Source organism: Glycine soja, chromosome 4, assembly GCF_004193775.1.
Source record: "Glycine soja cultivar W05 chromosome 4, ASM419377v2, whole genome shotgun sequence".
In the NCBI taxonomy this organism is placed as follows: Eukaryota; Viridiplantae; Streptophyta; class Magnoliopsida; order Fabales; family Fabaceae; genus Glycine; species Glycine soja.
In genome coordinates, this window is record NC_041005.1 from 18127164 (window position 1) to 18152939 (window position 25776).

General features: G+C 36.1%; 1 protein-coding gene across 2 annotated transcripts in view; it reads right to left on the reverse strand.

Annotated features, from left to right (window-relative positions):
* LOC114409476 (THO complex subunit 1) overlaps positions 1-14718 on the reverse strand; it is a 37962-nt gene extending 23244 nt beyond the window's left edge. Inside the window, exons 1-10 of one of the 2 annotated variants that reach the window (XM_028372955.1) lie at positions 14606-14718; positions 14447-14518; positions 13950-14033; positions 12679-12753; positions 11173-11266; positions 10144-10289; positions 9959-10030; positions 1834-1906; positions 1676-1741; positions 1529-1575 (exon numbers count right to left, since the gene is read on the reverse strand). In XM_028372955.1, the coding sequence (XP_028228756.1) occupies positions 1529-1575; positions 1676-1741; positions 1834-1906; positions 9959-10030; positions 10144-10289; positions 11173-11266; positions 12679-12753; positions 13950-14033; positions 14447-14449 (660 nt within the window). In that variant the 5' untranslated portion in view covers positions 14450-14518; positions 14606-14718. Of the gene's footprint in view, positions 1-1528; positions 1576-1675; positions 1742-1833; positions 1907-9958; positions 10031-10143; positions 10290-11172; positions 11267-12678; positions 12754-13949; positions 14034-14446; positions 14519-14605 lie in introns of those variants that run through there. The other variant, XM_028372956.1, reaches the window with a different exon arrangement.
* Between the last annotated feature and the right edge of the window lie 11058 nt (positions 14719-25776).

The window sequence follows — 25776 nt, forward strand, 5'->3', positions numbered from 1 at the left end:
ACATGCCCACACACCACAACAAAATGGAATAGCCAAAAGAAAAAATAGACATCTAGTTGAGATTGCACGAACCCTATTGCTTGATGCAAATGACCCTGTTCACCATTGGGGTGATGCAGTCCTCACTGCTTGTTTTTTAATAAATAGGATGCCCTCCTCGTTTCTTGATAATAAAACTCCTCACTCAATTATCTTTCCTAATGAACACTTGTATCATGTTTCTCCTAAAGTCTTTGGTTGTACATGTTTTGTTCATGATGTTTCTCCCGGTCTTGATAAGCTCTTAGCAAGAGCTATCAAATGTGTGTTTCTTGGTTATTCATGCCTTCAAAAGGGACACAAATGTTACTCTCCAACCACCAGGAGATACTACATGTCAGCTGATGTTAGCTTCTTTGAAGAAAACATGTTCTTCTCCAAACAAGAGTCCAACTCTATACAACAGGTTTTGCCTATTCCTTATCTCAGCCCAGTGGTACCTCCAACTCATACAACATCCAATCAAGGAGAAATTCAGCCCATCTCTCCAGTCAAATGTGAATTAGTGTGGATCAAACAACTTATTCAAGAGCAAAAGTTCTGTGAAGTTCAGCCAATGAAGTTGTATTGTGATAATCAAGCAGCCCTCCATATTGTCTCTGATCCAGTATTTCATGAGAGAACCAAACATATAGAGATTGACTGTCATTTTGTGAGAGAGAAGTTATTGTCCAAGGAGATTGCTACAGAGTTTGTCAGCTCAAATAATCAACTTGCAGATATTTTGACTAAAATCCTTAAGGGAGCCTCAGATTGATTTCATATGTTCCAAGCTTGGAGCATACAATTTATATGTTCCAACTTGGGGGGAGTGTTAGAACTAATGTCTTTTGGGATTTTGTATATGTACTTATATATTTCTTTATGCTTGTACTGTCTGTTCTTTTCTTTTCGTGCAGTCTGCAACCTTTCTTGTCTTGTACTCATGACCTTGTGTCTATATATATATATATATATATATACAAGTCTTTTGGCTGAGTGATAAACACTCAAGCTTTACCAAAATACCTAGAGTTCTAAAATCTGAAGTGTGACCATTTAGTAACTTTCTTACAGAAACAAGGACCTTCCATGAATTTCAGATTTGTCAAGATAGAAGAATTTTTTGATGAAACAGAGAATAAACATAAAAAATGGATCAGGAACTCTCCTAACAGCAACAATAACAAAAATATGTATGCATATCCAGTCCCTCTGAATGTGCAACAAATAAACCTATTACAGATGACACAAAAGTGCACACATCAAATTATGACAAAGAGCACATAAGAATTAAAGAACCTCCCCTCAATGATTACAAAGAAGGAAGTCGTAAATGCAGTCTTTGATTTGATGATTTGGTTGTATTTATGATAAGATCGTATTATAGATATGACATTGCAAAGCAAGTCGAATAGGTAGTGTCAAATAGCAAGACAGGCTTCAACCTAAGAAAATGGAAGAGACCTCTTTTCCAACTTCAAGAACTAAAGTTTCATTGAAGACCTACCTGTAGACCCCAAAAAGTCTGATAAAAATTGAAATCAATACATATGCCTGGAAAGTGAGGAAAAATAAATTATTAGTTGGAATGATATAATAAACCTTGTATTAAGAACGGCAATTAAGCAAGCTAAAATAATAAGCAATGATGTACCTTCCAAGGGTTCTTTTTCATATTTTGTTTCGTTTGATGTGTTAAAAACTCCTTTGATATTTAAGGCTGCAAACGTTTATCAAAAACATCAGTGACAAGGCGGACTCAAGAAAAGGAAATTGAAACCAAAAGGGAAGATAGGCTTCACACAATTATACCTGATCGCTCTGATAACGGAAAGAAATGAGCTAGAAACATGAGAATTCTTCCACAAAAGACCACATCATTTGCCTGTAACATCAAAAAACAACATATCGAGTTATGACTGTCTTGAAAAGAAAAACCAAATGCAGAGATTTCTTCATACAGAAATATGGATCCTCTGCAAACCTAACTTAAACAATACTCATTCAATATTATAAAGCTCGACAAATGAACAGTTTATCCTATAGCTACAGCCTACAAGAATGGAACAAAGGATATATATATCTGTTTGTTAACTCCAAAATTTGCAATATATAGAACCGTGGATAGTCAATGTCTCTACCATCCAAGAAGCAACAAACATACAGCATATTATTTTTTTTCCTTACCTTGAAAGCAGCATACAATTCAAACCATTGTGAGAATATGATTTGGTTCATTGATTATGCAAAATATCCTATCAAAAGAAGCGAAAGTGTGTATTTTATCAAAAAGCAAGGAAGCTGGAGAAAAAAAAGGAACCATGGACACTAGGCTCCAACTGAGTAGAATTTACTTTCAATGCAGGCGTTTAAATCCCACACCCCCATGTGAAATTCAGTCTTATCACCTCTCCCCCAAAATAAAGGAAACAGTCCATCCTCACATAGAAGCAAAGTTTACGTACAGATGACCTCCCAGACTCTGCATTGGAGGGAGCCTCAGTCTACATTCATTTAGCAATGTTCAATTTTAAAAAATTCAGTGGTTAATGATTAACAACTAACTGATTCAATAAAATAGTAAACAACTATAGTGGTTAATTGTTCCCAAAACTAGAAGTATTTTTACCAAGATATCCTTTTGTCTAATTTTCCCAAAAACACCATGCTATTCCTTTGCTTGCAAGGAATTAAATTGCACACTGCACCATGTCATGGTTATGAATATATATAACCAATTCATCATATACAGAGAGCATGAGAGAGAGTGAGAGAGAGAGAGAGACTGAGAGAGAGCAAGAGAGTGGGAGAGACCAAGAGAGCTCGAGAGAAGGTGAGAATGGGTGGGTAAGAGTTAAGCATAGGACCCAAACCAAAGAGCGTAACAGTGAGAAGGTGAGAGAGGATCCTCATCGTAGACATGCCGGGAGCAGGCAAGGGCAAGGACAGAGCTATGGTAGAGCTAATTAGAGGAGCAGAAAAAACATAACATCGTTCTACTTTACCCGATTCCCTGACGACACGACGGAGGAAGAACTATGGTACCACTTCAAAGTGTTTGGTGCCGTAAGGGAAATCTTTATTGCTAAGAACAGAAACAAGCATGGTAGGAGGTTCGGTTTTGTTAGATTTGAAGGTGTCGAGAACGCACAGAAGTTGGAGTGGACACTAGATAACATCGTGTTTGGCGGTCTCAAGATGCACGTAAATATTCCAAAATTTGGAAGAAACAAAGTTGTGAAGCCAATCTCGGTCACGAACAAGGTGAGGCAGGACGTGCACAAAGAAGAAGCAATACCTCGCTATGTACAGCCTATATCGACCACACACCATGGGTCGTATGCGGAGGTAGTAGCGAGAAATAACACTGGTCCAGGATTAAGGAGAATCGCAGGTAATGCCAGCGGCCATAATGGTACATCGTGGTCTTCAGTGTACCTAGATATCCCAGAATCGTTGATGAAGAGGGCCAAAGAGGCGTGGGTGGGAAGATTGAAAAATCTGGCTATGTTTGACAGGGTAGAAGATGACCTATACTGGGATATCAGTGCCGACATATCGCCAAAATACATGGGTGCCGACATGGTCTTGTTGCAGGGCCTCTCCGACGAAGGTGCAGAGCTGATGATGCAGGAGGAAACAGAGGGAGGATCTACTCCTTTCCATTCTTTGGAGAAATGGAGCCCTAAGCTGCGCATAGAATACAGGCTGACATGGGTTTACTGCTGGGGATTACCACTCACGGCTTGGGACCCGCACCAGATCAGAAAGATAGTGGCCGCAATAGGAGACATGGTGGATGTCGACGACGCCGTCGAGTTGGTTAGAAGGATGGATAGGGTTTGGGTTCTCGTCAAAACACCGCGGCAGCCATACATACAACATGCAGTCAACGTGCATATACATGGGGAGGTGTATACTATGCATGTTGTGGAAGAAAATGGTAACAGCTCTGACAATTGCTATGGCCGGAAGGGAAGTGTCTACGGCTCATCTGAAGAAGTAGAATCTGACGACAGTGAAGCCGGAACACTAAACGAGATCAGCAACATTGAGTGGATGACCAGCAGGAGGTGGAGGTCACGGCGGTAGAGCCAAACGCCGAGGGGCAGAACCCATATAGCTTTACCTCGTCGGCGAGCCCTGACTTTCGCATGCAAGGGCAGGGTCTCCATGAAGACATGATGGACGGAGCTCCCACTGCGGTCACGACGACGGTCGGCGATCAAGCTTCCCTTCCTGGAACCCAGAATCCCGTCGGAGCTTCTTTATCCAGCAGACAAAAAAAGAACGTCCCCCCAAAGGATAAAGCTATTATCCGCTGTGCAAACTCTCCAACGGTCAACGGGCAGCCATCAAACAGCGGTACTTGCCCATTGGATTCTGCCGTTACCTACCTTGCATGTGAGCGACAAGGAGACTTTCATGAAAAGGGCACTGCAGGCACAATTGGGATTCCAACCTCTGACGCAAAGGATGTTTTGGAGTCTGGAAGAGGAAAGCTTGAAGAGGAAGGGCAGCATGAGACTTTGGAGACTCATATTTCAAATTCAAAAGGGTCACGTGATCAGGAAGGGGATTTTGCTGATGGGCTGGATCACGCTATCCACACCCCCCATGTTACTCACCCAAAACAGAACCTAAGCCCACCAGCAACCAAATGGCAAGTCTATTCACGTAAAAGGAGTTCCAAAAGGAAATCTATTTCGGGCCTTACACATGGATTGAATTTAATTGATGAAATGGATCCAGAGCCAAATAATCAAACCTCATCTCAGCCAGTGGAGGGTGTTGAAGACAACCATGGGCCCGAACAACTTGTAAGCACCAAGAACAACGACATTAGACCAACACAAATTCAACATGCAGAGGCAGATTTTCTTCCCTTTAACATGCAGGAGGCAGCAGATATGTGGGAGTTGGTAAAGTCATTGGGGGTTACCAGTGGGTCTTCGCAAGGGGATCCTGCAACAAAAATAATGGACATGGAGACAAGAGATCGAGAAGAAGCACACAGATTGGGATGCAGGAGAGTTTCACAATGAATATAATCACATTCAATGTTAGAGGGTTGGGAAGGGGGCTCAAGTGGCCAGCAATTAGAAGACTGGTCAATAAACAAAAAATAGATATGATATGCTTACAAGAGACAAAAAAGGAAGTTATAAATAAATCCATGTGCCAAGCTTTGTGGGGGGATTCCGACGTTTGTTGGGAAGCACAACAAGCAACGAATTCAGCAGGTGGAATTCTATGCCTATGGAGTGAAAACAGCTTCAAGTTAGAAAGGAAGGTCATAGGGCAAGGCTTCATAATGCTGATAGGGAAATGGCACCAGGAGACACAACCAATTCATATCATTACAGTATACTCACCGTGTGATATTCAGCAAAAAAGAGTCCTATGGGAAAATATTAAACAGCTGAAAATTCAGAATCAAGGGGGGCTTTGGTGTATCCTGGGTGATTTTAATAATATCAGATTGGTGTCAGAAAGAGTGGGCAATTGCATTAGGGGTTGGGGAGAAAGCCACATAAATGAGTTTAATGAGTGGATTGGAGACTTGGATGTCCAGGAAGTACCATGGGTGGGTAATCAGTTCACTTGGTTTAGGCCAAATGGTACCGCTAGGAGTAAGTTGGACAGATTCCTGGTGTCCCCCGAATGGCTCACCAAATGGCCTGCAAGTTCCCAGCAAACCTTGAACGGAAATTTTTCTGACCACTGTCCAATTATGCTCACATCTAAATTTGTTGATTGGGGTCCTAAACCTTTTAGGATCCTTGATTGCTGGCTATCGGACTTATCATTCAGGAAGGTGGTAGAAGAATCATGGAATGGTACTCAGCAAAGTGGTTGGGGTGGGTATGTGTTGAAAGAAAAAATTAAAAGACTGAAGCAAAGGCTAAAGGTATGGAATAAGGAACAATTTGGGGACACCTTCAAGAAATTCAAGAAAATTGAGGAAGATTTGAACTTGTTGGAGGCAGAAGCAGCAAATAGACCTCTAACCCCCACTGAAATAGAAACCAGAAAGCACCTTCAGGAAGACTTATGGAGTGCAGCTCAATCACATGAGTCTTTACTCAGGCAGAAGGCAAGGTCTAAATGGATTAGGGAAGGGGATTGTAACACTAGATATTTTCATTTGGTAATGAATGCCAGACGCAGAAACAATTGCTTAAAAGGAGTGATGGTGGATGGATCTTGGATCGAAGAGCCATCAAGGGTCAAAGAGGAAGTCAGATCATTTTTCATGCGAAGATTTCAAGAACCAGATCAAGTCAGACCACGGTTGGATGATATACCTTTTCAGACCATAGAAAGCCATCAAAATGATATGTTGGAGGAGCGTTTCAAGGAAGAGGAGGTAAGGAGGGCAGTGTGGGAATGTGGGGGCGAAAAAAGTCCAGGCCCAGATGGTCTTAATTTCAAGTTCATCAAAAGGTTCTGGTATCTAATTAGACCTGACATACTCAGATTCCTGGATGAATTCTACACAAATGGAAGTTTCCCAAAGGGTTGCAATGCATCATTTATAGCCCTCATTCCTAAGGTGCCAGAACCACAATCCTTGAATGATTTCAGACCTATCTCACTTATAGGTTGCATCTACAAGATAGTGGCAAAGATTCTGGCCAACCGCCTGAAGAAGGTGTTGCCTCTGATCATCGACGAAAGACAAACTGCTTTCATCGAAAGTAGGCACTTACTACACAGTGCAGTTATAGCAAATGAGGTTGTTGATGAAGCAAAAAAAGGCCAGAAACCATGCATTGTGTTTAAAGTTGATTATGAGAAGGCTTACGACTCAGTGGCATGGGATTTCCTATTGTATATGCTGAGAAGAATGGGTTTTGGCCTCAAATGGATTAAGTGGATCGAGGGTTGCTTAAAATCTGCCTCTATCTCAGTTCTGGTGAATGGTAGTCCCTCATATGAGTTCACCCCGCAAAGAGGTTTACGGCAAGGGGATCCATTAGCACCCTTGTTATTTAACATTGTGACTGAGGCTTTAAATGGGTTACTAAAGGCAGCTGTGGGAAGAAATCTGTATAGGGGATTCAAAGTGGGCTCAAATAATGTGGACGTCAGCATCCTTCAGTACGCAAATGACACAATATTTTTTGGGGAGGCTACTATGTTGAACGTAAAAGCAATCAAAGCAATATTGAGGGCTTTTGAACTTGTCTCGGGTCTTAAAATTAATTTCGCAAAAAGCAAATTCGGCGCATTTGGAATGACTGAGCAGTGGAAACTTGAAGCAGCAAATTATCTCAACTGTGGCTTGCTGTCCTTTCCTTTTACCTACCTTGGCATTCCTATTGGTGCAAATCCAAGAAGGAGCACTACGTGGGATCCTCTACTTACTAAGTGTGAGAGAAAATTAGCGAGATGGAAGCAAAGATACATCTCTTTCGGGGGGAGAGTGACTCTCATAAAATCTGTCTTAACATCCATTCCTATATATTTCTTTTCATTTTTCAGGGTTCCCAAAGTGGTGGTGAATAAGCTGGTTCGTTTACAGAGACAATTCCTATGGGGAGGCGCTGAGGATCATAACAAGATAGCTTGGGTAAAATGGGACACAGTGTGCCGCCCAAAAGAAAAAGGAGGGCTAGGAATCAAGGATGTGAACACTTTCAACATTGCATTGCTTGCAAAATGGAAGTGGAATTTATTTCAGCAACAAGGCGCCCTATGGGTTAGAGTATTGGAGTCCAAGTATGGAGGGTGGAGGAGCTTGCACGAGGCATCTAGGGATAATAAAGAATCTACTTGGTGGAAAGATTTAAGGCTGGCCCTACATCATCCGGATCATGGGGAGGCTTTGGCAAGGAGCATAGTGTGGAAGGTGGGTCGTGGCGATAGAATTAAATTTTGGGAGGATGATTGGATGGGGGAGGAGGAGCACTAGCAGCTAAATATCCACGGCTGTACTTCATTTCTAATCAGCAAAATCATAATGTTCAGCAGATGAGGGTGTGCAAGGATTCGGGGTGGGAATGGGAGTTCTCTTGGAGGAGACCGCTGTTTGATAACGAGGTAGGTATGGCAATCTCATTTCTGAATGATGTGGACAGTATGCAGATTTATCCTCAAAGAGAAGACGCATGGGTGTGGGAGGCAGATTCTAGTGGTCATTATTCTGCAAAAAGCGCTTACGACACGATGAGGGAGTTTCTACATGAAGGGACAGTGGACAAGGCTCATGAAGAATTGTGGAAGATAAAGGCACCAAGTAAAGTATTAGTGTTTGCCTGGAGGCTTCTTAGGGATCGTTTACCCACAAGAGCAAACCTTCACAGACGTCAAGTGGAAGTAAATGACTCGAGGTGCTGTTTCTGTAACAGTTTTGAAGAAGATGCAGGCCACCTGTTTTTTCACTGCTGTAAAATCTCACCTTTATGGTGGGAATCGATGTCTTGGGTAAAAATTGTGGGTCCTTTCCCGCAAATCCCAAAGCATCATTTCCTCCAATTTATTAATGTGCTGCCTAAGGGTGTGATGGTTAATAGGTGGAAGAGCTGGTGGTTAGCTTTGACTTGGACCATATGGCAACAGCGGAATGCAATACTCTTCTCCAATGCTACTTTCAACGCCAACAAAATCATGGACGATGCAGCTTTTCTACTTTGGACATGGCTTCGCAATCTAGAAAAGGATTTTGGGACCAGCTTTAATCATTGGTCCAGCAATCTCAGTTTAGGTTTCACTTGTTAGTGGAGGGTCTCTCTTTACTGTAATTACAAAATATGTAATCCTGCTTTCCAAGATTTGGTTCCTATCTAGACTACTTCAAGTCTGATCTGGAACCATGACCTTGGCATCTCTAACTGTAATTTTGTACCTCTGGTACTCATCTAATACAAAGTATATATTTTTGCTGAGCAAAAAAAAAAAATAACCAATTCATCATCATATGACTCATTGGTGACCAAAAAAAATGTCTCCTGAATGATTCTTCGGTGTAAGAAAATTCACCACTGGTATGAACCACTGGGCTGCCAGAATGATCATTGACAGGAAGACATAAATATTTAGGTTGCCAAACAAGTCTAAAAGCAGGAAATAGAAGCAGGCGCTAGAATAGGGACAGCAGCAGCCACATGATTCAAACCACAATGGAACCAAAAACAGATCACAGCAGGGGATATAGAATTATAGAAAATTCAAAATAAGTTTAGGGACTTCATATTTTAATTGATTATTCTGTAATTAATAATCAGCCTAGTTTTTTCTATTTCAATCGTTTGTCTGCATGTACTACCAATGTGATTCAGGCAGCAATTCACGTCATAAAAAATTCTCCAGTAAACAAACATATTGATTGCAAACAGTGACAGATGCTCTATAATCTATAAAAATGTCATCAAATAAAAATTGGATCATATTTAGATGATAACTCTTATGCAAATGTCCTCATTTACCCCCAAATGAGCAGACAATACATGCCACCATTCACTCCCAGGTGAATATTGGAAAAAAGAGTAAAGCGAGAAAAAGGAGACAAAAAGAGCACTCAAAGTTGAAATGTATATCTAAAAGAGGCAGGAATAATGTAGGATCCATTTGTTACAGCTTTTTTTGTTAAAACAAATCACATTTTTAAGAAAATACTCACTTTTAAAGGTTTTTCATGTTTTGTTCAAGTTTTTCAAAATAATTAGAAGTTGAAAAGAATCTAAAATTTGATTAAAATGGTTCTCATAAAAATCAGCTGTTTATTTCTCTTCCAAAAAATGATTTTTATGATTGTAAACAAACATAAATTAGCTTTTTCTTTTCTTAACAATCTTTAAAAAAAATCAATAAATTGTTTTACATCAGAATCACTTTTTTTTAATTTAAATCTGTAACAAATGGGCCCATAGTATATTTAGAGATGGTTATTAGTCAAAAGCTAACTTTTTATTTAAATCTGTAACAAATGTACCTTTGACAGTCGACGAAGAAGCTGATTGCAGGTTCTCAGCATCACAAGTTTTCCTCGAGCAAAAAGTTCTTGCTGTAAGTCATGCAAACACAAATTCCAGAGAAATATAGGTCATGATAAATTACTTATGCAATAAATAATTAAATAGACAAGCACAAAGAGCTAAAAACAACTGAGAAATATACCTTGCCCAATATATCTTGCTTACTCTCTATATAACCAAAAATATCTTTGCAGTTTTTCATTGTAGACATTTCTGTCAAGTCTTCCAACAGCTGAAAAATCATACCACCTTCAATGTGTTCTTTCTCACAAAGATATAGCACAATATCTGAAAATTGAAAGCCACATACAACATGAATAGGAGAGAAACATAGGACTTTACATTTAAGATGTAACTATAACTAATTAAAGCATTCCTAAATGGACAAAATAGGATTAGAATGTAAAAGTTAATGACCAAAATAAAATCCACAATTTTTTTTTTGATCGGCAAAAATAAATTATATTTATATATATAATCAGTACCAGAGGTACTATCAGTACAAGTAGTTAGACTACCAGCCACATGGTTCCAAAATCAGACTAAGGTCAGTCCCAGAGGGAACCAATAGCTGGGTACAAACTCTGTTAACAGTTCCATTTCCTATAATTTCTACCCCCCTGTAGTAACAAAAACTGATGAAATGTTAGTCGACCAATAACTGTAGGGAAGTGCAAAGTCTTTCTCAAAACTCCTCATCCACATCCAAAGTGTAAAAATAGCATCCTCCATCACCTTGTTGCCATCAAAAGTGTCGTTTGAAAAGATTATTTTATTCCGCTGTTGCCACACTGCCCATGTAAGGGCCAACCATCAGCATCGCCATCTGTTATCTCGAATCCGGTTAGGCAAACAAATCACATGTTGGGAGAAATCTAAGCATAGATTTTCAAAATCTAAGCAAATAAGAATCTTTAAATAGATTCCTTCGGAAAGACCAAACTACCAGATTTTCAACGATGCAAACCATCAAAAAAGTTATATGCTTCTAGTTCAAAACATCTCCCTCATTATACTTTAAGCAAAGCAAAAACATGGAAGTTCACAAGTTCCTATAATTAAAAATAAATCCTTGTAGGAAAGCACAACATACACTACATCAAAATATAAGAACAAATTAATGTAAAGCACTAGAAAGAATGTTTTCCAATAAGTGAAATGGTGCACAGACCAAGAAGGCGGGGAATGTGGCCCTGGGTAGTTTCACTAGAATCAATTGATTGGCCAAATTGCATGATTTTCTCCCCAAACTGTACCGCTGCTGACTGAAGCAAAGTACAAGCAAAATAATTCCGATCATAGTTAGACATAACCAAGGAAACAATGCAACAGAGAAAGGAGAAGAACAACAACAGCATTAGATAAGCCCATATCTGAAAATATGTTTCTTAAAACAATCTTTTAGTTAAGAGGTCACTTTATATGAGTAAATAAAGTGCCTAGATACACTCCATACGATACAATTCAATAACAATTGAATGCAAAGAAAAAGAGTAAAAAGATAATACTTGGACCAGTTTTTGCTGACCATATTTACTGGTTTTGGATACACTTTACTGTGTTTGGGTGTAGCATAACTCATTGGATAAGCAGTTGTTTAGGGAATATATTAGACATTTGTCTTACTATAAAGCACATTGTCTTACAAATATGTTAAGGGTTGGATGGCTTTACTACATTGATGTCCATTGTTCTTCAAAGAAATTCTAACAACACACTGACACTATATTTTCAACATATTATCTTACGCACTTTTTATAAAACTTTATTATTGAGTAAAATTCAACGTGTTGCTAGTCTTGTTCCTTAATATAAACTATTTTGTTTTCATTATTTTAAGCCCTGTGTAATATTCCTTTCTTCGTCATAACAAATTTCTTCTTTTACTAAAAAAAATAGAAAGAAAGAAATGAGCCTATGTTGGTAATTGTTTGTTTCTCGATTACTACTATGAGAAACTCAAGGAAAGTTAAGTGTTTTTGGAATTTGTGGGTGACTTAATGATTTGAATTTTTTTTTCCACGTTGAGGTCATGGTAGTATAACTCAGGCTTCAAATGCAACAAACATAGGAATCCTGATTTGCTAGCTTTATTGATGTTACTTTTCTTAACATGTCGAAATCCTAGTAAACTTCTAGTGTGAGGATTTGTGTTAAGAATATAGTATAATGATATGAAAGCTCTTTGGGATTAAGTGAGTAGTTATTGTAGGCAAACAAAGTATAGGTATAAGTGTCATTTGGTAGTCATAGTATTAGTATAAATATGAGAATAAAGACTGTTTTGTGTCACAAACAGTCCAAGTAGTTAGTGAATTTCAATATTCTGATATTCTCTCTGTCTAAATGTCCCATTTTTCCATCAATTGCTTGAAATCTTGTTTTCTAACAAGCATAATGCTTTTTAGTTCTAGTGCATTTAATTAACGGAATAAAATTCCTGTTGTAAAATTAAATTATATTAAATTTCCATTCCCATAAATATCATGCATAAAAAGCATACCATAGGGGAAAAAATCCTAAAAAGCACCATTCATGATGGATAAACGGCATGAGCATTCTCATTGGTATTTTACAAGAATATTTTTTTAAGTAGAATTAGATTGCTATTAAACATTCAACAAGCACAGAAAAAATAAAAGACCAATGTAGGAACAAGGGCAACAGTTAGACATACCACAAACTCCTGAAGCAACATACGTAGAATATTTTCTAGGAACTGGTTCTCATCTTGGGCCAATTTTGTTTGTTTCTGTCACACACAAGTCAATTTAATTAGCTACAGCAGTTAACAAAATCACATGAAAACTAACAGAAAGGGAACCTCATGTTAGCGTTATCAATCATGCAAACATCATGGAAATGGAATCACAGATTAACAAGGCAAGTCAAAAGACAAAGACAAACATAGTCTTATTCACAACTAAAGCTATAGATATCATATAACGCAAAACCCTTCTGCAATCAACAGAGTAGTTAACAGCACACTATAGCATTCTATTGTGCTGTGCCAGAACTGTGACGACAGACAGGATAGACGCATGATTCAAAGCTGTCATTTGCAGCAGTTTGTGGCCTCCACAGCTTCTATTTTATATATGGGGCTGAAGATTATTTCACCCCTGCCCCCGAGTGTCGTTTTGGGAGGGGGGGGGGATAGGAAAATCAGACAGGTTTTCAAGTTGACTTGTTTCCAGTTCAGGTTTCCCTTACATTTGTTCGTGCACCCCTACCCTCAACACAGCACTTACTCCTCCACCAGTTTCTACTCACCATCGCAGACCGCTGTGTAGCTATTTTCTGGCCAATTTTCAGTATGTCCAGGCTCTGTTCTTGCCGCTTTATGGGGATCCATCTCGTCTCCAACCAATTTCCAGCGATTTAGTCACTGTTGTTGCCTACCCACTGCCATTTCAACCTATTATCTACTTCTTTCTTCTCTTCTGTCTTCAATCTCAACCAGATGAAACAACAATGACTTCTCTTTAATCTTATGTATTTTTTGTTTATTTTTCAGCATATATACGGGTTAATATAAGGTTTACAGTTCAAAAGAGCAGTCATCCCACTATCCTGTTATAGCATTTTTGGGGTTGGTTGCTCCACGCCATTATTTGGGATTGACAACTATGAATCGACAGTCCCTCCCCTCTCTTCTTGCAGTGCCTTAAATACAAATTTCTTCCTTTTTTTGAACCATTCACACATCACCCCACACCCGGCCACCACCACTGCCCCTCAGAAAATAAAAAAAAATAAAAAGAAGAAAAAACCAAGGAACTAATAATCAGACTAACAGACACAATCAATTCTATAACCACCACCGCCAAGGTACTCTTAGAACAAAGAGCTCAAATCATTATTACATCCATAATTTTACAAACTAGTTCCAAAATGCTCATTACCAAGTACAGTAGAGGAGTTAAATTTTCAAAATAGTGCACGTACCTGAGGCTTAATTACTTCTTGAACCGTCCTCAAAGCAAAACTTTCCGGTGGCCCAGGCTGTATTATGGCCCTTTTGAATACCTCCTGAGAACAACAACAAACCAGAAAACACACAACCAAATGAAATCAAACAAATGACAAACAACAGAGGGGGAAATAAAAACCCAACCATATAAAAAAAAAAAACAAATTGCATGGAATTGCAGTTCAGCCATAAAAACGTATCTGGTTTGATACTAGAAGATCTGGTAAACAAATTAGTTGCATTACACAGTCTAGCTAGCAACTATATAAATAAATAAATACACAGCACAACACTAAAGTCATAGAAACAATTGGGTATAAGGTATTCACCATGCCCCTTCGAGAACCAAACCCACCGAACACAAAAAAGAAAAAGAAAAAAAAAATGGTGCAAGGGTTTGGTTTTTAATTTTACCCATTAAAAATTGAACCTCAGACAATTTTTCACAGGAAAAATGAAGAAGGAAGCTTACCATGACGAAGTTTGCACGCAAATCCCCTTTTTCTATTGAAATATATGGCAGCAAAACACCCCAATTGAGATTCTGCAGGAAAATAGAATAAAATAAACGAAAATCTCGTTTTGATTGCACCCAACTTGGAAAATCGAAGAGAAAGGTGGAGGCACTCACTCAAATGCAGAGTTGAAGTGATAGAGTGAGTGCTCAGTGAGGAGAGAACGATTTCGATTTGTTGAACTATTGAACACAAGCCTTGGAAACACACCGCTTAGGCGCTTAGTACCAGTACTCACAAATTTCAACGAATTTGGAATAATTATTACTATTTAAGAAAAAAAATTTAAAAAAATAACCCATGGGGAAATTAATTAATTATTTCATAAAAATCACAAATTACAACATAAATAGAGTAATCATGCTTTTATATCATATTTAAAAAATATATATATATGTTCTCTCTACAGTTCAATATGTCCAATATGTGTTACAACTAAGTGAGCTGTACTCATTGGCTAGTTAAATATTATGTTTTTATTCACTCAGTAGGGCAATGCTTATTTTCAATCTCTTAAAAATAAATTATCTTTTCAAAAATTCTAGATTTTAAACTCCCACAGATTTTATTATATTATATTTATATAAAATATATATATATATATACGTTAATATTTTGAATTTTTAAAATATTTAGAAGCATATTAAAAGAAAATTACTATTTTTACTTGTGAAAAATATTGTAATGTAACTAATTTCAAAAAGTAAATAAAGTTGAGAATAAGTATAATATAATATTCAATAAAAAAATAAAATTACAATTAAATGTTTTTATTATAATATTTGTATATTTACATATTTATATCATATTTAAAAATAAAATAAAATAATAAACATTAAAATATATTTTTTTAGAAAATTTATTATTGGTAAGAAAAATTAAAATAATAATAATAATAATAATAATAATAATAATATATCTATAATAGTATATTGAATAAAATCAAATTAAAAACAAAGTATACTAAATAGTAGCATCTAAATTGTAAGTATCTATAATAGTAATTAAGATTTTGAAAAAATTATATTAGAAACAAAAGTATATTAAATTATAAGATTTGAATTTTAATTAATAAATAAAATTGAATCAAATTATTATAATATCTAAATTATATCACAAATTTTGTATAAATAAAAGCATAAAATTATTTTAAGTATATGCATAAATTGTATAATAAAGAACATTAATGTGAGTAATTTAATCATCTAATAATATTAAATTTGATTATATCAAATCAACCACTATCGTGAAGTTTAAAATTCTTTCAGTGAATTATATATATATATATATATATATATATATATATATATATATATATATTAGAAAAGACTAAAAAAGGGGGGGAAACATCACAATTAAAAAATATATTGATATGCAAAAAAAGAAAAAACACAAAATCCAATTAAGAAAATAGATGTTTTGGAAAAAACAGAAGAAAAATATATGATCCTGATAGAAAAAAGATATAAAGTTTTTAAAAGAATAAAATCATTTAATTAAGAAGATAATTAATTATTTGTAAACTTGCGTTGAATGAATCTTCTATAAGTCCAAACCGCTCAAATACATTCCGAGTAGAAGCAAGGGTACAATTTGCCATCTATCCTTGCATTGAAACAATTATACTTACACGTGTCTCAACCACAATGAAAAAAAAAATTATTATTAACAACAACATCAATATATATATTCATGAAGTTGTACTATATATATTGTCAAAATTCCTCATAAAATATTTGAATCAATTCAAGTTTGTGCACATTTCTTTGTCAAAATTTCTATTAAACCTCAATTCATGAGTGTGTATTTACATAACTTCTTATCCAAAGACGATAATGCTTCATAACAGATGAGTCACTATTATAAAAGATTATTTATTAATTTCTATAAACTCACAAATGTCACCCATAATAGACGAACTCGCATTAGAGTTACGAACAAAGCATGATAAAAGATTATTTATTAATTTCTATAAACTCACAAGTGTTTTATCCTAATTCCGAACCATAGATATGTCATGACTTGATTTTGCAAATCATTTCCTATCAAATCAAAGATTACATGCGTGATCATGGATCAATAGGACCTTTCTTGGGAATGGGTTTTTTTTTGTGGGAACTTTGGCTTTAAGTGTTCCTGGCCTTTTCCTTTTCTGGTTTTGTTTAGTGTGAGGTGAACAAGCCACCGACACACAGGATTTTGGTTGGTAATCAAAGGGAGAGGACCATTTTAGGTCGTGATTTCCTTTCTTTTTGTGTTTACTTGGTGACAATTCTGTATTGTTCAGATGTTGTCTGGTCCAAAGACCTTTCTGCATATTTCTTCTGTTTTCTTCCGATCCTTGATCGGGAATTTTCTTTCTTTTGTGTTCTTGCTTTCTCCCACTCTTTGATTGGGAATTTTCTCTTTTTGCTTTCTTCCGATTCTTTGATCGGGAACCTTCTTTTCTTAGTTTTCTTCCGAGGGCAAGGTTTATGGTTAGTTGGGATTTTGGCTCAAGGCTTCGGGGAAAAGGAGATGTCCCACATTATTTCCATGATACACATGCAACAATGATGATTTGGAATTTTTATGCAAAACTGGTCATGCATGCACCTATGTGGACACTTACGCATCAAGTTTTTATGGTCATGTGATACTAGGGCTCAGGATTCGTTTTCTCTATTTAAGTCAACCCAGTGTTTCCAAAATATGTTCTTTTATCAATTCATGCATTCATCCGAGTCTATTTTGGGTGTTCGGGAAAATTTTCACAGCATTCACTCTTCAGGTGTATTCACATTTTTTTTCAAAAACTGGTTATGATCAGTGAATTTCTTCAAAGAAAAGCTGGAAGTTATCTCTTTTCAAAAGCATGTTGGTTTTTTAGCTAGACAACTTATTATTATTTTTTCTTTTTTCTCTCTTTTTCTTTTTCCATGAGGTATTTTGCTACCTAAACATATGTATATTTTTGTGAGGTATTTTGCTATATACATGCGTGTCCAAGGTATCTTGCTACCTAAACATACATAAATATGTTTTGTGAGATATTTTTGCTATATACATGCATATCCAAGGTATCTTGCTACCTAAACATACATATATATATTTTGTGAGGTATGTTTGTTGTATACATGCATATCCAAGGTATCTTGCTACCTAAACATACATATATATATTTTGTGAGGTATTTTTGCTATATACATGCATATCCAAGGTATCTTGCTACCTAAACATACATATATATATTTTGTGAGGTATCTTTTTGCTACATACATGCATGTCTAAGGTATTTTCACTACCTAAACACACATACATATATTTTGTGAGGCATGACTACCTTCCGAGCTTGTGCTTGTTTCATTTAAATTCCTACAGTCATGAGCAACTAGGTGTGTCCTATTATGACTTGAGAAACAAAAGGTGATCAAATAACAAGCAGAAATTTAAAAGTTATTAGGTTGCCTCCTAGTAGCGCTTCTTTAACGTCTTGAGCGGGACGCCTAATGACTTGTCGGTCACGGACCCAGTACTTTTGCTTACCTTTGGCTTTGGACTTGGTCACCTATTGGACGACCATGTGTCGTAGGCAACACTCTAACCTTTTTGTGGATGAGCTGAGGTGCTCTGGAGGTGGCGGCGGTGCATCTGTTGCCCACTGCCGGCCATCCCCAAGCTGTTGTGGTGTATCGCCCTGCGCCTGCCTAGGGGCGCAATACTTCTTGATGAAAGCTCGGTTAGCAGGGGGCCTGATGACCTTGCTGGGGGCGGCAGATGCTAGACAAGTGGCCTCAGATATCTTAAGAAGGGGGGGGGGGTTGAATTAAGATATTCCAAACTATTTCCCCTAATTAAAAATCTATTTCACTTTTTACTCAAGTTATGAATTCCCTTAATGACAATCTTCTTAAATATTAATTCAAATAAAGCAACTTGAATATGAATATAAAGCAATAATAAATAAAGGAGATTAAGGGAAGAGAAAATGCAAACTCAGTTTTATACTGGTTCGGCCACACCCTTGTGCCTACGTCCAGTCCCCAAGCAACCCGCTTGAGAGTTCCACTATCTTGTAAATTCCTTTTACAAGTTCTAAACACACAAGGACAATCCTTCCTTTGTGTTTAGAGATCCTTTACAACAAGAGACTCACAGTCTCTTAATCCCTTAGAGAATGAGAAGAAGAAGAGGAACAAATCTCTCTAGAAAGAGATGAATTTTACAGATTGAGCACTCAAATAATTCCTTAATGAATTGCAATTGAATTGGCCAAGGAATTCTTAAGAGGATAAAATGAATTTGCTCTTTGAGAGGATAAACACTTTGTTGTTCTGAAAATCTCTAAGCAATTTCGTGTTTAAGTCACATATATATAGACCATTGGTGGTCATGAGTAAAGCCTTTGAAAAGTTGTGACTCTTGAAATTATTTTTCTGAAAATCCTGTCTGGTAATCGATTACAGTAATTGTGTAATCGATTACAGCTTTTAAAATTTGAATTAAAATGTTTACTAACTGCTGGTAATCGATTACACAGTCTAAAAATTCGAATTCAAATTTTTGTAGCTGTTATAAAACATATTTGGCCACTGGTAATCGATTACATCCTCTGGTAATCGATTACCAGAGAGTAAAACCTTTGAGAAACACTTTTTAATTTAAATCACTTGGCCAAACCTTTGCTAATTCAATTAGGAATTCCCTTCCTAATATTCTAGTGATCATCTTGATGTTGTGACTTGTAATCTTGAAGTATTGTCTTGAATTTTAATCTTGAAAAGCCCATTTGCATCAATTGCAACACATCATCATGATCATCATCAAAACATCAAAGCCAATTGCATCTACAATCTCCCCCTTTTTGATGATGACAATACAATACCTGAAATCAAGATTCAAGCAAGCAACAAACAATTGTATATAGATAAAATGTGCATTCGTTTACTCCCCCTATATTTCGGAATTCATGATCACTTGATTTCTAAGTTTGTTAAGCTTTTTCTTAAGCTTTTTCACAACTTTTTCTCCCCCTTTGGCAACATCAAAAAGCCAAAGAACTCGGAAATCAACACAGATATAACAATGGAGTAGCAAGATATAAGTATCAGAGTATTAAATACAATAAGCCAAACTCACAAACAAGAAATAATCAAACCAGAATTCAAATAACATAAAATGTCAACAACCACAAAACATCCAAGACTGAAATTTAAAAAAAAACAAAAGATAAATAAGCAAAGTACTTTAGCATAATAATGTAAATTCAAAGAAACTAAAAGCCAAAATACACGGCTTATAAAAGATAAATAATCAGAACCTAAAATCTAAGAAGACGGAGGTGGTGGTGGAAGATCGAAACTCTGACGAATGTATCCGACATCCTCTTCAAGCTGTGTAAGACGAATGTCCATACCGGCAAAGCGTGAATCTAACGAGTCGAAGCGGTCACCAACATAAGAACGAAGACCCCGTAATTCGGAGAGGACTTCATTCATGAGTGCAGAATCTTCACGATGAGGAGGAGGTGAAGGAGTACGTTCATCTTGAGGAGGGAGTGCATCCTTCTTCAGCCATTGTCCATTCCGATCTTTACGATACCCAAAGGAGGTCACTGCACCAGCACCAATGGCAAAGGAACGCTTGACTTGAACAAAGGGTTCATCATCAAGCGGAATTTGAAAATGACGCAAAAACAGAGTAATCAAATGTGGATAAGGAAGAGGTGCATTGGCCCGTAATGCCTTATGCATTCGGTACCGAACCAAATGGGCCCAGTCGATCTGACGACCGGTTAGAAAAGCCCACATAAGAATCAAATCCTCCTCAGAGGCTTGTGCTAAATTTGAAGACCGAGGAAGCAAAATTCTAACAATGATATAATGCATGATGCGATTATCAAAAGTTAATGACCCGGCCAACAATCTACCGGTCATTTCAGCTTGATCATTGCAGACCATGCGATGAGCATCATGACTCGAATAATCGAATTTCCAGTCATCAACAATGGTGCCCTCAAAAGGTGCACCTTGACTGGGTAAATGAGTCAAAGAAAAGAAAAGTGACTGATCAATGACCATAGAAGTACCATGCACCTCAGACATAAGAATACCATCCTGAATTTTTAAATTGCAGTAGAAGACCTTTACAAGTTCAGGATAATATGGCAATTTTAATGACATGAAATCAACAAGACCAGAATTTTGAAACACTTGATAGCAATCAAACGTTTCATCATTAAAGAACTCTACGTCTAGATACTTAGGGTCTAAGATTATTCTAGAAGAAAACTGAGAAAGGTACCGTAGACGTTGATCATCGGATGAAAACAGTGTTGATGATCTTAGAGATGACAAAGAAGGAGGAATAGGTGCTGTGGGTGCTCCGGATGGGCCGTGACGGCGATGGGCAGCAGCGGTAGCGGTGGAGGATGATCCCTTTCTCTTCTTTGATGGCTCTGCCATTTGATGAAGTTTTTCTGGATTTTGATCGGTTGAAGTGAAAGAGGAGTGAAAAAGAGGAAGATTGGGCTTTACGGGACGTGATTTGGTGAAGAATTGAGTGAGAATCGAAGGTTTGAAGTTCTAGGTATGGAGGAAAACGTGGAGGAAGCTTTGGCTGCGCAGCAGCTCTGATTTCATGAGTATTTATAGAAGATGACGCATTGTAATCGATTACAGGTATTGGTAATCGATTACAGGCCCAATAAGCCTTCTGGTAATCGATTACAGGATGTTGTAATCGATTACAGGCTGCCTGTTCATGTGTAATCGATTACACTGGATGGTAATCGATTACCAGAGCCTATCCGATGCTAGTTTCTAAGAGAATATCTATATTTATGCTCAAATACATCCTATATGACTAATTTTCACTACTAATACACTAAATTCAATCATTCAATTACTATATACACAAGAAATCATAAATTCTATCATAAAAACAAGAATTCAAACAAGATCAAACAAAATAATCTACAATCAAAAGGTAAAAATAAATCAACCAATCAATCAACATTTTTCTAAATCTCTTACATCAAAGAGACCTAATTCTCTTCTAATAGAGAAGAACACTTCCTTGGGGAGAGGTTTAGTGAAAATATCAGCAAGTTGATTCTTAGTATCAACAAATTCTAATACACAATCTCCCTTTAAGACATGATCTCTAAGAAAGTGGTGTCTAATCTCTATATGTTTAGTTCTTGAATGTTGAACTGGGTTTTTGGATAGATTTATGGCACTAGTATTATCACACTTAATAGGTATGCGATCAAGAATGATGCCATAGTCAGATAATTGTTGCTTCATCCATAAAATCTGTGCACAACAACTACCGGCAGAGATATACTCCGCTTCAGCAGTAGATAAAGCAACACTATTTTGTTTCTTACTATGCCATGAGACAAGAGCCGATCCAATAAATTGACAAGTTCCACTTGTACTTTTTCTATCAGTTTTAGATCCGGCAAAATCAGAATCAGAATATCCTATTAAATTACATGTTGAATTCTTAGGATACCATAATCCTAAATTGATTGTTCCTAATAGATATCTCATGATTCTCTTTACTGCACTTAAATGTGATTGTTTGGGGTTGGATTGAAACCTAGCACACATGCATACACTAAACATAATATCAGGTCTACTAGCAGATAAATAAAGAAGAGATCCGATCATACCTCGATATTGTTTTATGTCTATAGACTGACCAGATTCATCTTTATCTAAGTAACAATTAGTGCTCATCGGTGTAGACATGTGTTTTGCACTATCCATCCCAAATCTTTTGATCAATTCCTTACAGTATTTGGATTGATTGATGAATATACCTTCTTGAGTTTGCTTGATTTGTAATCCCAGAAAGTACTTTAGTTCTCCCATCATTGACATTTCAAATTCACTTTGCATATCAAGGGAAAACTCCTTGCACAATGAATCATTAGTGGATCCAAAAATTATATCATCAACATATATTTGAACCAGCAAAATATCATTATGCTTTCTCTTTATGAATAATGTGGTATCCACTTTACCTCTGGAGAATTCTTTTTCTAGAAGAAAATTACTTAATCGTTCATACCATGCCCTAGGGGCTTGTTTCAAACCATAAAGAGCCTTTTGTAATTTATAAACATGGTTTGGTTTATCAGAAATTTCAAAACCAGGGGGTTGTTCAACATATACCTCTTCTTGAATTAAGCCATTTAGAAAGGCACTCTTAACATCCATTTGATAAAGTTTAAAGTTCATTATGGATGCATATGCCAAAAGCATTCTAATGGCTTCTAATCTTGCAACAGGAGCATATGTTTCTTCATAGTCTATTCCCTCTTCTTGATTATACCCTTTTGCTACTAACCTGGCTTTATTTCTAATAATTATACCATGTTCATCTAATTTATTTCTAAAAACCCATTTTGTTCCTATGACAGGATAATTTTCAGGTTTTTCTACTAATTTCCACACCTTGTTTCTTTCAAATTGGTTTAGTTCTTCTTGCATGGCAATGATCCAATTATCATCTACTATGGCTTCTTTTATATTTTTAGGTTCAATCATAGATACAAAAGCCATATTATTGTATAAATCTTTAAGAGAATGTCTAGTTGTTACCCCTTTTGAGATATCACCAATAATGTTGTCGAGGGGATGATCTCTTGAAGTTTTCCATTCTCTTGGGAGTGCATCATTGGATTTTCCTTCTTCTGGAGGATCTTCATTGTTTCCTTTGTCATTTCCTTTGGAATCTTGTTCATGAATGTTCATATGTTCTAAAGAATCTGCAATGTCATCTAGCATATTCTTTGTTGACAATATAGCATTAGATTCATCAAAGGTAACATGAATGGATTCCTCTATATTCATAGTTCTCTTATTATATATTCTATATGCTTTGCTTTGTAAAGAATATCCAAGAAAAATGCCTTCATCAGATTTTGCATCGAATTTTCCTAGATTATCTTTACCAGTATTAAGTACAAAGCACTTGCAACCAAAAACATGTAGATGAGAAATATTAGGTTTTCTACCGTTAAATAACTCATATGGGGTTTTCTTTAAAATAGGTCTTATCAAGGCTCTATTCATGATGTAACATGCAGTATTGACAGCTTCAGCCCAAAAATACTTTGGAAGAGAAGTATCATTTAATAAAGTTCTTGCAATTTCTTCCAATGACCTATTTTTCCTCTCAACAACTCCATTTTGTTGAGGGGTTCTTGGTGCAGAAAAATTATGTTCAATACCATGTTCATCACAAAATAATTCAAAATCTTTATTTTCAAATTCACCCCCATGATCACTTCTAATGGATGCAATCTTGAGATTTTTCTTGTTTTGTATGACTTTAGCAAGTTTCCTAAATGCTTGGAATGAATCACTTTTATGTGTAATAAATAATGTCCAAGTATATCTAGAGAAATCATCAACTATAACTAAAGCATAGTAATTTCCTCCAAAGCTCATGGTTCTAGATGGACCAAATAGATCCATATGCAATAACTGTAATGGTCGAGTGGTTGAAACAACATTTTTAGATTTGAATGAGACTCTTGTTTGTTTGCCCTTTTGACATGCATCGCATAGTTTATCTTTTTCAAATTTCAATTTAGGCAAACCAACTACTAAATCTTTTGAAATTAATTTATTTAAGTGATCCATGTTTATGTGAGCAATTCTTTTATGCCATAACCATGGATCATCATCTTTACTAAGAAAGCAATTATTGTTTTCTTGTTTTATGCTTAAGTCTATCATGTAAACATTATTGACTCTTTGTCCTACATGCTTTATATTAATGTCATGCTTATGTTCTATAAGACATTTCTGAGAATCAAATGATACTAGATAGCCTTTGTCACATAGTTGACTAACGCTAAGCAGGCTGTGCTTAAGGTCTTCAACAAGTAGAACATTTTCAATGGAGTTTGAAGAATTTGTACCTATTTTACCCACTCCAAGAATTCTACCTTTGTTGTTGTCACCATATGTTACATGCCCGCTTTTCTTTGGAGATATGTGTGTAAAATTTGATGCATCTCCAGTCATATGTTTTGAGCATCCGCTATCTATGTACCACTTCTTTCTCAAAGATACCTGCATAATCAAGTTTTTGACTTAGGTACCCAAATTTTATTGGGTCCTTGCATGTTAGTATAAACTGAGGATCCTTTTGGGACCCATATCATTTTAATGTTACTGTAATTTTTCTTGAAGTAGCAAGTTGATATGCCATGTCCTCTTCTTCCACAGTAAAAACAAGTGATAGAATTAGAATTACATTTTTGTGTGGAAGTGGAAAAGTTTTTATGAACCTTTTGTAGTTTTTCAGATTTATACCCTAGTCCATTTTTATTAGACACATATCTTTGTTTACTTAATATAACATCTAAATTATTTCTACTATATGAAAATTTTGCAAGTGAATTTTTTAACTCTTTAATTTCTTTTACATATTTATCACAACAACTACAAGAATCTGTTATTTTCTTGTCATTAATAGTGGAGATATTAACTTTTTCATTTGTTTTAGAGATTGAGACTTCATTTCTAAGAAGATCTAATTCTTTGTTTAATTTTGAAATTTCATTTTCTAAATTTGAAATTGTTTTCTTTGATGATGAAACTAATTTTGCAAGTTTAATTGATTCTTTATGCAAATCAGCAAATGCATCTTGCAATTCATCAAAAGAAATAGATAAGTTATTTGAAGATGTTACCTCTTCATCACTTTCGTAACTTTTTGCCATAAGGCAAAGATTTATCTCTTCATTTTCAGAATCTTCAAAGGATTCCAAATCATTTTCATCCCAAGTGATGTATGCTTTCTTTAGTTTCTTCTCACTATGATTTTTCTTTTCAGATTTTTCCATCTTTTTCTTGAAGATGGGACAATCAACCCTCAGATGTCCATGTTGATTGCATTCAAAGCATTTTAGAGTAGAGGATGAATTTTCTGTCCTTCTCTTTGATTTAAAATTTGGTCGCCTCTGATTTCCTCTTACTTTAAGAAATTTGTTGAATCTTTTTATAAAGAGACTTAGATCATCATCATCATCATCTGGATTATTATCCTGATCACTTTCTTCTTGAATTGAGGATGATGCTTTAAGAGCAATTCCTTTCTTTTTCTTGTCATTTTCTTCATTTTGGTGCAATCTCAATAGTTCCATCTCGTGTTCCTGCAACTTACCAAATAAAGTGGCAAGAGACATGTTAGACAAATCTCTTGATTCAGAAATAGCCGTTACTTTGGGTTGCCATTCTCTACTTAAACATCTTAGCACCTTGTTTATAAGATCTTCATTTTG